Raw genomic sequence first — 14872 nt, forward strand, 5'->3', positions numbered from 1 at the left:
GGAAAGGATATGTGGGAAGTTTCTAGGCAGTGGGACCTGTTGGTTGAAGCATGAAGACCACGTGGATAGAGGAGAAATTAATTAGAGTCCTGCTGGATGAGCAATATGAAAAGAGATGGAATGGAGAGAGAAAGGCAGCCCATGCTGTGAGAGATGACTGCTGTGCTTGGAATGGAGGGTTTCTACAGGATTGAGGAGTACCGCACCATAAAGATGGGGACTGGGGGAAAAGTGCAAGGATTTGAAAATGAGACAGGGAGTAGTATTACAACCCAATGGCAGGAAGGTAACTAGAAACTAAAAATATTCATTCTTTTTCTTTTCTTCAACATATAAATCATCTTGGCTAAGAGAGGGCCTGTTTGTTCATCCATTTATTCACCAACAGATGTGGGCTGACACATTATATTTAGGTACAAGAGGCTACAAAATACTCCCTTTCCTTGACAATCACACAGGACAGGAGAGACAGACAAAAAAACATCAGTATGTTCAATGTGTTATGAAAAGTGCTATGATAAAAAGATACACAGGGGATGGATGACAAGGGAGCAGAGAGGGACACTTAAGTCATCTTCAGGGGCCGAAGAGTGACAACACTTCAAAGAGCAGGAAATGCAGTCTTGAAGGAGAGGTAGAAGCTGCCTATATGTATGCAGAAGGGAGTCCGGGAAGAGGTAGTGGCAACTGCAAAGGCACAGGGCTCGTGAGAGAGCTGGAGGAGGAGACCCTGTTCAAAGCGAACAAATGAGCAGGGGATGAGTATGGGTCACTGATGATCTGACATACAGGAAACTAAAGAGCTGTGAGAACCTATCCCTTCTCTGCAAATAATTTACAGTGGGATGTTGAATGACTTCCTTCTCTATGTTTTCAATGTCTTCATTAGAGGCAAATTTAACTCTGGCCATTCTTCATTTTTGAATGCCGAAGTCAAAATTATGTCAATACAGTAATAATCATCTTCAAGTTTTATTTTCTAGACTCACAGAAGCTTGAGGATAAAATGGAAGGCATCTAGTTCAACCTCCTTTCCAACCTAATACAATTCTTGTAAGCATTCCGGGCAGGTGGCCATCCAGACGGAAAGAAATCTATCCAGCTCCAAGGAGCTCTGTCTGCCTCAGGCAGCAGCCAATTCACTACAGAACATCACTAGTTGTGGGAAAGTTTCTTCTTAAATTGAGACTAAATATACCTTCCTGTAGCTTCTACCCATTTCAACCCCCTAGAGTGACTGAAAAAACAGCTGACCGTGCCTCCTATGTGCAGATGGCACTATGTGACATTTATAATAGTGAACTGAGAATTGTCCATTTTCCTCACTAAAGGACTTCCTCGTTAACAACTGGCTTAGTTTTGATTAATTAGGTTATCCAATATAATGTACCACCTTCCTTTTCAGGAAGACCCTGAAGGGACACCTGTTACTGTTAGCGATGCTCCATTTATCTCCTTTACTGATTAGTAATACCTTATGTTTGCAAAATATTTCATCCCTTCCTAAGCATCTGCACATAAATTATCACATTCTAATGTCATAGGAAGGTTGCTGCACCAATGTATGTTATCTTCACAAAAATCTTTACATCTGTTTTATAATACAGTATAAAGGATATGTCTTAGAGAATCCTAGGTTTGACAGAACAAAGGCTAGGAGATGCCAAGGATTTAACTTATTTTGTGAGAAGAAAGAAGGAAAAAGTAATTATCAGAACAAATTCTGGATGTTTCTTCAATTACGGACAGATAACTGATACTTACCTTACCTATGGACCACATATACTCCTATCTTATCCAACCATTTGCATAATCACAGGTACTCATGCAACAAACCTAGAAGCTAAATGCCTGGCACTGGGACTGAGGAAGAAGAGGTTGGAAATTGAGTTAAATAAGGCACAGTTTTAACTCATCTTATTAAATGTAGAACGAAAGCTGAAAAACATGAGATGACTTAGTCATAAAGATGGCTTGTTGACCTGCAAAAGATGGAAGGGAGGTCATGGCAGAGAAGAGGGGTGAGTAGTCGGGGGAAAACAGACTGTAAACCCTACATTTCCAAGAACAGTCTTCCCCAAAGCCAAGTACGAAGGAGGGACAGCTCTATGGTGGTGCTTTGTAGACTAAAAAGGACAGAACCCGGAGATCCTCATGTTCTAGAGAAAAACTAGTTCTAGGGGGCTAAGTGCATGCCCTGCTACTAGGGTTAAAATGACAGTGGCTCTTCCCCGCAGTCAAGCCAAAGAGAGATGTGTTTGTTATTCCAGAAAGCATTGTAAGAATTAAGACTCCTCTTGACCTCAGCAAGAAATGGGTCTGGGTAGATGTGTGATTCCAAACATCAAGGGTCCCTGTGGAGCAGTGCTGTGAAGCATGCAATGTTTCATCACATTGAACATGTTGTTTAAGCACCTACAAGATTCACTGCAGAGGATCAAATGATGTGTCTACTCTTGATAGACACCTCACTGCCTGCCTCCCTATCTATATACAGAGGGGCATATTTGCTTATATAGGTCCCAGCCCTCAAAAGTGTACAGGCACCCTTATAGAAAGAATCTATAAGGTTTAACGACTTAATCTGATGACACCTGGTTTTGATCTGAGGAAAGATGTATATAAATACCAAGTAATGCAAACAGTTCAGTGATTTCTTCCAGAGAAACAGGAAAGGACTAGGTTTCTCATGGGAAAACAAACTGCATGCTCAAAATGTACCTTAGATGATGCTAACAAATGAGGAGAAAACTTGACAAACTAATGGCAAACTAACGGCAAACTAACCTTGTTGGCAAAGTACAGCAACCATCTGCAGTTAGTCTGACTTGAGTTTCATAGCTGTCCGGGGGACACGCGGTCTGCTGAACAGGAGGGCATTCCACAGTCCTGCAGTCCACGCCGAAAACTGAAAGGGGCAAACAGAGAGGCACCGTTTATTGTTATATTTACTTGCTTTTGGAGTCCCTAAATGAAATACTAGCTCTTGACAAATTTCCAAAGTCTCCCTGCTTCCACAAGCCCAGTCCTAGTGTCAACATGTTACTCCAGTTAATGCTATAGAACTGCAATATTCCTCAAATTTTCTGTGTAAGGGAAGAGGTGGGGATGAGATATTTAAGAGCTACAATGAAGACAGAGAAAGAATTAAACCAGCAGTGGTTACATGGATAGTGACAGTTAGCCAGAGGCATTTCTGATTGATAGAATAGTTCAAGAGATGGACAAAGGATCACTTTGCTTGGAGCGTTTATCTAGCAGTTAAAAAAAGAAAGAAAGAAAGAAAAAGAAAAATCCAAACAAAAAAACAACTGGCCGATGATTAGAAACTTGCAAAGAGGAAATCGCTATAACTCAGAAGTGTTCACAGACCACATCGGAAATGCTGCCACAAGAGCAAGGATGTTAGAAATAATATAAAGCAAGAAACAGCTGGGATACAACAGTACATCAAATGTTGGCAAAGAGGGTGAGTAAACAGTCAAAGATGACTTGGCACATGCTATAAAGTAAAGAGGGCAGATGAGGGGGAATTGGCAAAGAGAAAGATTGGGGCTGAGTGTTGCATTATGAAACTTCTGGTGTTTTGATGCATGTATTCATCTAAAAATAACTTTCTGTTTTACGTATGATGATTGTTTTTAAATATAATAATTCAAAGTGGCAGATATAGCTGCAAATAAGGTCTCTGACCTTCTCTGGGGAAATGAAGCAGATTGCCATAGTACCATAAATTTTAACCCTACCTCCCCAGTCAAGCATACTTTGAAGGAAAAAAAGAAGAAAAGAGGAAAAGACACGCTCGCTCTCCGAAGGCGCTTATGTACCAGTGGATGATCACTCTGGTTCTCTGACTAGAAGGCCAGAAGTCAAGCTGCCATTAGCCCAAAGTGGCAGATTCACAGGACACCGGTGAGAAGGCCCATCTTCGTGTGAAAGGAGAGGCCAGGGGTGGCTGAGGAGGGATCTGCTACCCTCTGATGCAAAGGAACAAGGCTGCTGAGACAGAGCTCGTGCATACCTGGTTTGCACTCATAGAGGTCACAGCACTCTCCCGGCTTCCCTGAGGCTTTTGACACTAGTATGTTCAGGTTTCCCGGCTGGCAGACTTTGCGCAGACAGCCTGCGGGGTTGCACACGCAGCGGCTGGGTAAGGGACAGCACTCCCCGGGAGGAGCATAACCCTCGATCAGAACAGAATCTTCAGGACAACGTGGAGAGAACTGGACTTCACAGCGGGCCTTGGAGCAATCTGGCTTCTCTTCTAAATGGGAGAGAAAGAATTTAGCTTATGCCCAGGGCAGTGTGGGGCACTTTCAACAGAAGAACAAACAGTCCTGATGATCTATTTAAGTGGCCAAAGAGGACGGTAGGGAAAGAAATTCAGTGTAAACCTTCAAACTTAGTTTAACTAACAATGAAAACCTCACCCAAGATCTGCCCATGACACCAAAATATGAGCCTGAAATTCCCTTCTTCTCCGTCTCCCTACCCACTTGTGTTAAACAATGAACATCTGGAGCAATGACCAAAATGAAGAAAGCTGAAGGGAAGATGCACCCATGGTGTGGAGAATCTGAAAACTGGACCCATTCCTTGACTAACTGAAAGATCTTTGAATTCAAAAGAGCTTTAAAGGCTGTTCTTTGAAAACAGTGTACCTTAAAACACAAACAAATCATGGCTACTTCAGAAACTGGAGACAATGTGTATGACAATCAACATGGAGGAACTCTACCTGCACACTCTGAGTTATCAATGGTATTCTATTAATAGTCTGTGACTTTATGATGTGGCAGCTTAGCAAGATGGATAATGAGCCAAATTCCCGTGTAATTTCCTGAAATGGCACCTGATGTGTTTCTATTTCTAGCAGAGCTCCATCAAACGCACCTTATTCCCCTCTCTCTAATATTATCTGCTGACCCATTGCTGTGCCTCAATTTTAGAGATGCGAAAAATAAAACAAGGTGGGTTTACTCAGATTTTACGATGGAGGAGCAAAGCCCTGGCTTCTGAAACCCCAGTCCACAGTTTAGCTTCTTGGGTTGAGTTTTAAGAGACCTATACGAACATAAGGCCCTTGAGGAAAAGATGGAAATAGACTAAAAGACATCATCCCAGCCCAGGACCTTCGGTGGGAGATGGGGAGTTCAGGAGACATTAGGTGAAACTGATGCCAGTTAGTACCAGGCAATGTTTCCGTAAGTGTTAATTGGTCTTCCTAAAGTAAAACCCAAACACAGAATTGTGTAGTAGGATAAGACCCAAAAGGTCACCTAGTTTAGTTTTCTCATTTTGTAGATAAAGAACGTCTGAGGCCCCAGAGCTTAAGTGACCTGGCTAAGGTCATTGGTAAACTTAAAGCAAGAATCCAGGTCTCCTCATTCCAGTCCACTCAGGTCTTGATATCATAGCAGTGGATCTCTTTTTAAAACCATGCCTGTTCCTCTAGTCATTTTCTACCTTGATTGCTGTATCTTTCCTCTTCCTTATCTATTTCTCGTCTACCTAAGACATAATATAGGAGACCCTTCATACTTATAGTTCTAGTAAATTCACTGAAACATTGACTGAGCACCTGTTGCTTCAGCAGCTTGGGATATGTCCGTAAAGAGGAAAGACACAGGTTCCTGCCCTCGTTAGTTGATATGGTCGTGGAGGATGACAGAACATAAGTAACAAACATTATAAAGAAGCAAATTATATAGTAGTAAAGGGTGATATGTGCTATGAGGGGAAAACAAGAACAGAGTAAGAGGGAATTGGAATGCTTAGAAGAAGTGGGTAGCAGTTACAATGTGGTGAGAATGGATGGGCATGATTGAGAAGTTTATGGCTGAAGGAAGACTTGAAGGAGTGAGGGGACGAGTCATGGAGATACTTCGGAGAAGAGCATCCCAGCAGAAGGAACTGCTGACGCAGGCTTGTGTGTCCCAGGAAGAGTAAGAATGTCAGTGTGGCTGAGGCACAGCAAGTGAGAGGAGAAACAGGAGATGAGGTTGGATGAGCAGCAGGGGTACCTGGCGATTTAGAACCCCTTATGCTATTTTCAAGACTGTACCGTTCACTATGAGACAAGTTAGAGCTTTGATTATGTAGAAAGAGGAAGAGAATAATTCAGAAAAACAGGTCCCTTCTTAGAAAGATAGGACTTTGGGAACCTGGGCAACAACAGGAAGGCACACAATATCTGGGGAGGAAGGAGACGTGGGAGGAGGTTGGAAAGGCACTTGGCAAGAAGGAATATGGAGGAAGACAAATACTAGCACTGTTTACCACAGCTGGGTACCGGGTGTGTTGGAGAACGAGATGAGATGGGTTGAGTCTTAATGCTGCCTTCCTTCTGCCACCTACCTTATGACTACACTTAATTTTCCTGTTGGATAGAATACCACTTCATGGCACCTGTGCCTCACTCAGGGGAAACATTCATTTGCAGGCCTCTACCCTCCCTGTGGCTATCACCCACATGCCAATATCTAATAAGCAGCTTAAAGCAGAATGGAAAATAAAACAGCCTCTGTCCTAAGAACAGACTTCATTAACACACATGCCATGTACTCATGTCACAATAACCCCAGAAGGTGAGTTATTATTTGCTCCATTTTACAGATGATGAAACTGAGATTCAGATTTATTTGCCCAAGGTCACACAGCTAGTAAATGGTGATGTGGTGATGTGAAACTTGGTCCATCCAGTTCCAGCTATGCTCCTCTGTAATAATATGACTCCTGTCTCAGGAATCACTACTGTGATCCTGAGAAATCAGCTGATTTCTCTGGGCACAGCTCCTTCCCTTTCAGAAATGTGGTTTTTGTTAAAGCTACCAGGTTAGCTACATCCCTGCTCCCTCTTACCAGTCTTATCTCAATGCGTGTCTCATGGGAGCTACAGCCTATATGCCACATGTGCTTGGGTCAAACAGGAGTCTCAGAGAATCCATCTAGCCCACTTTCATAGTATAACCCCCCAAGGAACTGCCGTGAGAAGAGAACATGATTAACTAATAAGGAATTCCACTCTCAGAGCCCCATCGGTATGGAGGAGAATAAATCAAAGAGGTGAGGAGGAGAAGGCGAATCTTGAATGTATGCAGATTAAGTTGGAGTTTGTAAAGTGCATTTGGTAGACTGCTTATCTGGCAAACACATTGTTTTATAATTAAGAAAAGCTTTGTGACTTTGATTGCAATAGCACTTAATTCCTACTCTTGTTAATTTGCTGTCATTAATATATTCTTATCATATTCTATTACATTTTTATTTTACAAAATATTTGGTATGTAATAATCAGAATTTTCAAACATATGCTTCAATTAAACATTTCCATTAAAACCCAACATATTAGATCTTGCTGGTTATCCCACTCTTTTTTTGTTTTGTTTTTTTTTTTTTTTTTTTGAGATGGAGTCTTGCTCTGTCACCAGGCTGGAGTACAGTGGCACAATCTCAGCTCACTGCAACCTCCACACCTCCTGGGTTCAAGCAATTTTTCTGTCTCAGCCTCCTGAGTAGCTGGGACTATGGGTGCGTGCCACCACGTCCAGCTAATTTTTGTATTTTTAGTAGGGATGGGGTTTCACCATGTTGGCCGGGCTGGTCTCGATCTCCTGATGTTGTGATCCACCCGCCTCAGCCTCCCAAAGTGCTGGGATTACAGGAGTGAGCCACGGCGCCCGGCCGGTTATCCCACTCTTTAAGTTCTTTTTGACAGTCCCAACATTGTCACCTCTCGACATGTGTTTTGCAGTTCGAGCCTGAAGAGATGGATTTATGTCTTAAGAGCTGCCTTTGTAATAAAAGCGGAATAGGGTAGGCTACCAAAGACACAGTCTTAAGTGTAAGTCGATCAGAGTTTGACGGCTAGAAGGGATGTAAGAATGTTAAAAATGCAGGTTAAATCTTATTAAATGCTTTTCAACTTTTCAAGATGATCAATCACACTGGCTTTCTCTTTAATTTATTAATAAAATCGGTTGGATTTTAAATCATCCTTGTGTTCTAAGAATAAACTGTTTTTAAAGATCCTGTTGAATTTGACTTCCTAACATTTTATTAAGATTTTTAAATTTATAAACTTGAGTAATGTTCATCTTTAGTTCTCTCTCTTTTATGTTGGCCTTATCCAATTTTAGTTTCAAAGTTACGCTAACTCTTTTTTTTTTTTGAGATGGAGTCTTGCTCTGTCACCCAGGCTGGAGTACAGTGGTGCAATCTTGGTTCACTGCAAGCTCTGCCTCCCCGGTTCACGCCATTCTCCTGCCTCAGTCTCCGGAGTAGCTGGGACTACAGGCGCTCACAACCTCGCCCGGCTAATTTTTTGTATTTTTAGTAGAGATACGGTTTCACCGTGTTAGCCAGGATGGTCTCGATCTCCTGACCTCGTGATCTGCCCGCCTCGGCCTCCCAAAGTGCTGGGATGACAGGCGTGCGCTACCGTGCCCAGCCTCCTCTAGTGTTTTAAGATTAATGCTTGGTTCATTTCTATTTGGTTGTCTTATAACAAACACATTTCTTAAAGAGTTATTATACAATTTTAATTATGCTTTGAATATTTCAATCAAATATTGCTTTGGTTATATTCTGATTTTTGGTATGTATTGCTTTCAATGTGACTAGTTGCTAAGTAATTTATATGTTTCCTTTTTCAAGACTTTTTAGAAGAGTGATATTAAATTTCTGCATAGCTAGATTTTGGGGAGCTTTCTTTTTTAATTTAGTCTTACTGCCTGGTTGCCAGAGAATGGAATGTAGGCTGTACAATTCTCTACTTTTGTTAACTTCTTGAGTTTTGTATGTTTTTGGTTTTTAGCACATGTGTGTATGTATGTGTGGCCTCAACCAATTTTAAAATAGATAGGTATTTGAAAAGAACATATATCCTCTGTTTATTACATATAATCTTGCATTATCTATTAAATCAAGCTTAATTATGACATTCTGATTACCTATACCTCACATTTTTTATCTGATTTCCAAGAGGGATCTGTAAAATCTACTATGAGCCAGTAACTTCTCTTCAAATTTCCAGCACTTACTTTAATTTTTCAAAGCTATGTTTTTAACTTCATGACTAGCAGGCATAAGATTCAAGCCTTTAAATTGTGAAGTTATGCTTTCAAATAATTTAGATTTCAAAAGTCTCCATCTTTCTTATTTTGTAATTAACATTCCTTTTTCTCTTCTTTCAACCCTCTATTCACCTTTCAATAAATTATCTAGAATCCCTACTCACCCCGCATCTCCCTCTGCCCCGAACTAGTCATCAGCTTGTCACTTAAATGTAGTACGATTACCATAACATCAGGAATTGTTTTTCTGAAACCTTTTTTTTTCAGCCTTTCCTATAAATTCTCCCATCAGATTTTATTTATTCTTCTCTGTCTCTATTCTATGTTTTTTCCATGGAGAAAATAAGGATAAAACTACAGCCACTCCATCAATTAGAAAGTTTTTCTGACATTACTTCTGAATTTTTAATTTTATCTATTTGAAAAGAAGTCTCTCCTAACTCTTTCCCTATGGTGTCTAACAGATCTATATATAATACTTAAAATAACTTCTATGTCTGATTACACTGATAACAGTGCAACAGACATTAAAAAAAAAAGCCTGCCCAGATATAGAAAGACCAAAGTGACAATATCACTTGCAACAGAAGTAATTATGGAAAAATAACCTGGTTTCATCATCTTAATAATCTTTAAGAAGTTAGTATTAAAATATTGACAGGCTCACCCAATATAAAATGATTTTACCATAACCCTGGAAAGTTTCTATCAATCCTGGTCACTTTAATGTGTATGACTGGATCTTGGCCATTTTTAGGCCCTCTTCAGGTCCATATGTCAAGGAAGTATAGGCTGGTGCAAAAGCAATTGCTGTTTTTGCCACTGAAAGTAATGACAAAAACTGCGATTACTTTTGCACCAACCTAATACAATCATGATCTACAAGAAGCAAATGCATGCAAGAGCTTCTGCTTAAAAGCAAATTTAAATAAAACACAAAGACAAATGAAAAACTACTGGTAGTAAGAGGAAAAAAAAAGAAGATAAAAATTACATTGGCAGATTACCATTATTCTATTTAAACTTTGTAGAGTCCCATACATCTGACACTGAAAACTTCTATTTCGAAATCTCTTCTCGTTCTTCATTCTCTCTCTCTGTCTCTCTCTCATTCACACACACACACACACACACAGTGAGATACACAGCCATCCTGAGACAATCTTTGGGCGGTTCAAGCTACTTCGGGGAATTCAAAGGACCCCAAATTTGGATTATATTTGATAGCAGAAATTTAGTAGGTAGAACACAAAGTCAAGAGAAGAGTCTGGGGTCACTGTTTTTTCCGACACCTCCCTCTGATGTCTTTTATAATCTAAAGCCCTAGAGTAGCTGTGGTATCAGCCTAGAGTATCACGGGGGCCCTTGGTCACTCAGTAGCACAGGGAGACCAACCTTGAGAATTACAATTCTGGAGAAGACAGACAATAAAAAGCTACACAGCACCGTGCCAGAATATGATAAAGGCTTTGCAGCATATTCAGTGATACGGGTGCCATGTGTCACCAGGCGAGTGAAGGAAGGTATCTCTGACATGGCATCGGAACACAGGCTTGCATGAAAGAAGGGAGAAGGCACACAAAAAACAAAGCAAGAGTGTTCCAGACACAGGGAATGGCAAAAATGATGGCTCTAAAGCAAGAAGAAAGGGCCTACTCTTCAAGTGGAAAAACAGACTTCATGATTATTAATAAGAAATCTAAACTGATACAATTAATAGGCAGAAAATACCAATAAAGACTCAACAAGAAAAATGTTTTGGTGGATAATGCTTCTTATTAAGCATTAAATTCTCATGGTCATGCTGGAGAAATGAAAGAAATCTCTACTAATTGAGCATCTCCTACGTGTGGGGCATGCCTCTACTCATTCTCACGCGCCTCTGTACTCCTGTGTGAAGAAGAGATTATATCTTCATCTCTACTTGACAGATGAAGACAGAGACCCAGAGAGGATAAGAAACTTGGCCAAGGTCACAAAGCAAGCGGCAGAACTGCCAAAGCCCACGATTTTCCCACTAGTCCATAATGCCAAAAGCAAGAAGAGCTTCAACTTTCCTACTCAGCGTTGCTGGTATCTGTATATTTAGTCAATAGCTACATTTTTGCTTAAATACAGAGGACAAAATTAATTTGCAAAGATAAAGAGGTTCAGTGTCTTTGGCGTATCCTCATTACTTTCTTGCTGGCTGTCCTATTTCACTTGTTCCTTGGCCTTAGAGATATCATGTGATAAAAGGAGGAACTTTCTTATATTCAGCATTACTTTGTTCTTAAAACTTTTATTACAAATGTAATACGTATGTCATCCCTAAGTTTTTAAATTTAGAGACTGACTCCTTTAAAGTTACACTGTGAATTCTTTTCATACACATTCCATGATTTTATCATAACCTTTTTTGGCAAGCTTTGCTGTGAAGACTTGTTCCGCACAATCATAACCCCAAGGGGAAAAAATTAGACTTGTTGATACAGTCCCAGAAACATTTCATATTTCAAGCTCGTTCAGAAACACCCACTGCACTTTCCCAGCACTATCTTAAGACTCTGAATTTAGGATTTAACAGCGACGGAATCTTTGCAGAGTCTTTTCTTGGTGGTTTGTCAAAAATGCCATATTAATTGTTTTTGACTACCTAATAAAGCTAGTTTGCAACACAGCGCAGTATAACTTAGCCAAATATAAAGGGAAAAAAATGATCTGTAAGACTGTAACATGATTCCTTAATTCAGTGGTTCTCAACCCTGGCTGTGCATTAAAAATCACTCACAAAGATTTTAAAAATACCACTGTCTGGATCCCACCTCAAACCAATTAAATCAGAAATTCTGGGGGAGGAGCCTGGGCATTAGTACTTGTTTAAATAGCTCCCAGGGTGATTCTATTGTGCAATTGGGCCTGAGAACCACTGCCTTACTCCAAGCAAACAGAGAATCTTTACAATGAAGCTCCCTATTGACAGTACAGCTTCGCCAAGGGCATGTTCCAACACCCTGGCACGTCACAGCTGGCCAAGTGCCAAAGAAGCACTGAGCCCTCCAGATCTCTGCCTGCCACCAGGTCTAAGGCATATATCGGCCCCACCGTGCCTCTAGGAATCTCCTGAACCACACAGTTTTTCTTCCCAAAGGATGTTATGGAATTGCGTTCATAATGATGCTTTAGATTAGAGATTTGTTACTTAAAGTGTGGCCCCTACACCAGTAGCCTCAGCATCACCTGGGAGCTTGCTGGAAATGCAGAAACTTAGACCTCACTCCAGTCCTACTGAATCAGAATCTGCATTTTAGCAAGATGCACAGTAAAGTTTGAGATGAACTGCTCTAAAGTGATGGTTCTCAAACAATGATCCTTGGACCAGCAGCATCAGCATCTCCTAAGGAGCTCGTTAGAAATGCAAATTCTAAGGCCCACCAGACCTACAGAATCAGAAATGCTGGGAGTGGGGCTCGGTAATCTGGGTTTGAACAAACCCTAGAGGTGATTCTCATGCATACTATAGTTTGAAAATTTAGTGCCAGAATAATGACTTTCAACCCCGGCTGCCCATTAAAACCCTAGGAGAAGATTAAAAATCCAAAAGCTCAGAGTGCACCCCAGACCAATTCCAATTAAACAGAATTACTGGAAGTGGTACCCTGGTATCTTTTTTTTTTTTTTTTTTTTTTACAGTTCCCCAGCTGACTCCAATCTGCAGTCAATGCTGACCTATTGTTCTAGGGACCCTCAACCCCTTCATCCTCTACACTCCCAGGAGATTTAAAGCTGCTTTAATTCTTAGGAAATCGGATCCAACTAGTGTTCCCTGGAATCTTCCTGGAAAAGTCAGAGCTTCCTGGGAGGAAGGAAAAAAGTTCAGAGTGGCTTCCAGGATTTGCCTTTTATGGGAGGTAGTGGGGTGGAAGGACTGGGAAGTGGGAGAGCCGGATGCCAAATGTGGCCTGTTTGCATCCTACTGAATTTTAAAACAGTTTTCAAATATTTACTGAGTTCAGAGACATTTTATTTCATCTGTTAATTCACACCAGAAAAATATATCCAACTTACTCCCAGAAAAAATTGCCATTCAAATAATTATATTTATATATTCACACACCATAACAAATTTCAAAATGTAACAATGAATTTATTTTTTTAAAAATCTGGCAATAAAATAAGGCCTAAGGATGGTTTAGATAAATGTACAAAGAACTAAAGATTGGTTTCAAAACGTTTAATTTTACCTAATAAACTACAGTCTTCTCTGAATACCTCCCCCACCGAACACATTTTGCCATAAACACTGACCCACAAAAAAGGAATCAAAATTATTAGAGAATGGGACAAATGACTAATGAGGTAAATTAAATGAACTAAATTTGTATAGCCAGCTCAGCAACATTTTAAGAAGACTCTTTATAACAGCTTGAAAATGTCACAGAGGCATAAACATTAGAAATTAAGAACTCCCCAGGTGATGTTTACCGGAAGGTGGCATCCATTTTAGAACAACAAATAAAACCTCTATCAATTTTTCCTCCACTGAGGAAGGGACACGGTAACTTGGTTCTTCCTTTGTGCAACAATGACAGCAATTTGAAAAAAGTACATAATAAAATGTCAGATTTTAAATATGTCAGAGTGAAGGGTCTGGTGTTCATCTGTAAAATGAGGGGCTGGCCCTTGTGGGTGTCTCCTATGAACATATTCCAACCAGATGTTCTGAGAGCCCTTCCTATGCAGTCAGCTTCCAAGGATGCTGAGTTCCTGCTCATTCAAGGAAGACCGACAAACGCTTGCTGAATTAAAGGAGCAGCCAGTCATGTTCCTTTAAACCTCCGGTATTTGTCAACACTCTATAGAGTTTTTAGTAGTGTAGTAGAAAGTGTGATCTTACGTGATTTTAAAGACAAGGAACAATAAACCAAGGGTATTATCAGTAATATTGTCAAAAAATTCCTGAGTCCCAGAGGTGGCATATGGATTTCAGATGTTTTTAGAAAGACTTCAAAGAATATCATGTGTTGATCTGAGATTTCTGAAAGTGACTTTACTTATGTAATTAAAATGATATAGCAAGAATAAAAAGAGGGTGCTGAATAGAGTGTACAGGGCATAAAGACATTTATTCTACAAGACTGTCTTGGAGAGTAAAAGAATATATACTTTTTCATATTATGTAAAATATAAAGTGTGTAAGTATAAAAACATTTCATACATGTATGTGTATATACATATACACACACACACAGAGTACTCACAGGTCCTTATGTTTTCTCCTCAGTTTGTTTTAAACCTAACACCTAACGCGATGTCCCAAGGCACAGATGTAATCACTCCACGCTTGCTATGTCTCAGAAAGGTAAAGCTGATTCTGAAACACAGACACACACTCACAGGCATGGGTACACACACACACAGTCCTCTTACATGCCAGAAGTTTTACTCTCAAGTGCTGTTTCTCTGTCAGCTTCCATTACTTTCTCTTCATAAATTGTCTCCACTCGGGAGAGAAGGAAGGAAGCAGCCTTATATAGGTAATTTCTCCTGGAGACTGTTCTCAGCTATTTCTACATTCAAGATGTGTGGATGGGCCCTGTTCACAAAGTTGTCAAATTGACAAGATGGCATAGAATGGTAATGAGTGCCTCCAAAAACAAAGACCTCCCAGTGTTTAGACCCATACCATAAAGGCTCTCCCTGGTGAGAAAGTGCTTCTGCAGACCCCTCCCAGAGGTGGGCATGCCTCTGAGAACAGCCTCATTCTGGTCCTAGGACTCCTTCTGTGAAGGCATCTCCACCCTTCTGGGCCATTCCTT

At 40.4% G+C, this 14872-nt stretch overlaps 1 protein-coding gene across 4 annotated transcripts in view; it reads right to left on the bottom strand.

The window, feature by feature from the left end:
* Positions 1–14872, bottom strand: part of CRIM1 (cysteine rich transmembrane BMP regulator 1) — a 195015-nt gene that overhangs the window by 105270 nt on the left and 74873 nt on the right. For 3 of the 4 annotated variants that reach the window (XM_016948339.3, XM_016948341.3, XM_016948340.3), the window contains 2 exons: positions 4022–4264; positions 2788–2908 (listed from right to left, as the gene is read on the bottom strand). In XM_016948339.3, coding sequence (XP_016803828.3) covers positions 2788–2908; positions 4022–4264 — 364 coding nt within the window. The remainder of the gene's footprint in view (positions 1–2787; positions 2909–4021; positions 4265–14872) is intronic. The other variant, XM_016948342.3, reaches the window with a different exon arrangement.

Source organism: Pan troglodytes, chromosome 12, assembly GCF_028858775.2.
Source record: "Pan troglodytes isolate AG18354 chromosome 12, NHGRI_mPanTro3-v2.0_pri, whole genome shotgun sequence".
Classification (NCBI taxonomy): domain Eukaryota; kingdom Metazoa; phylum Chordata; class Mammalia; order Primates; family Hominidae; genus Pan; species Pan troglodytes.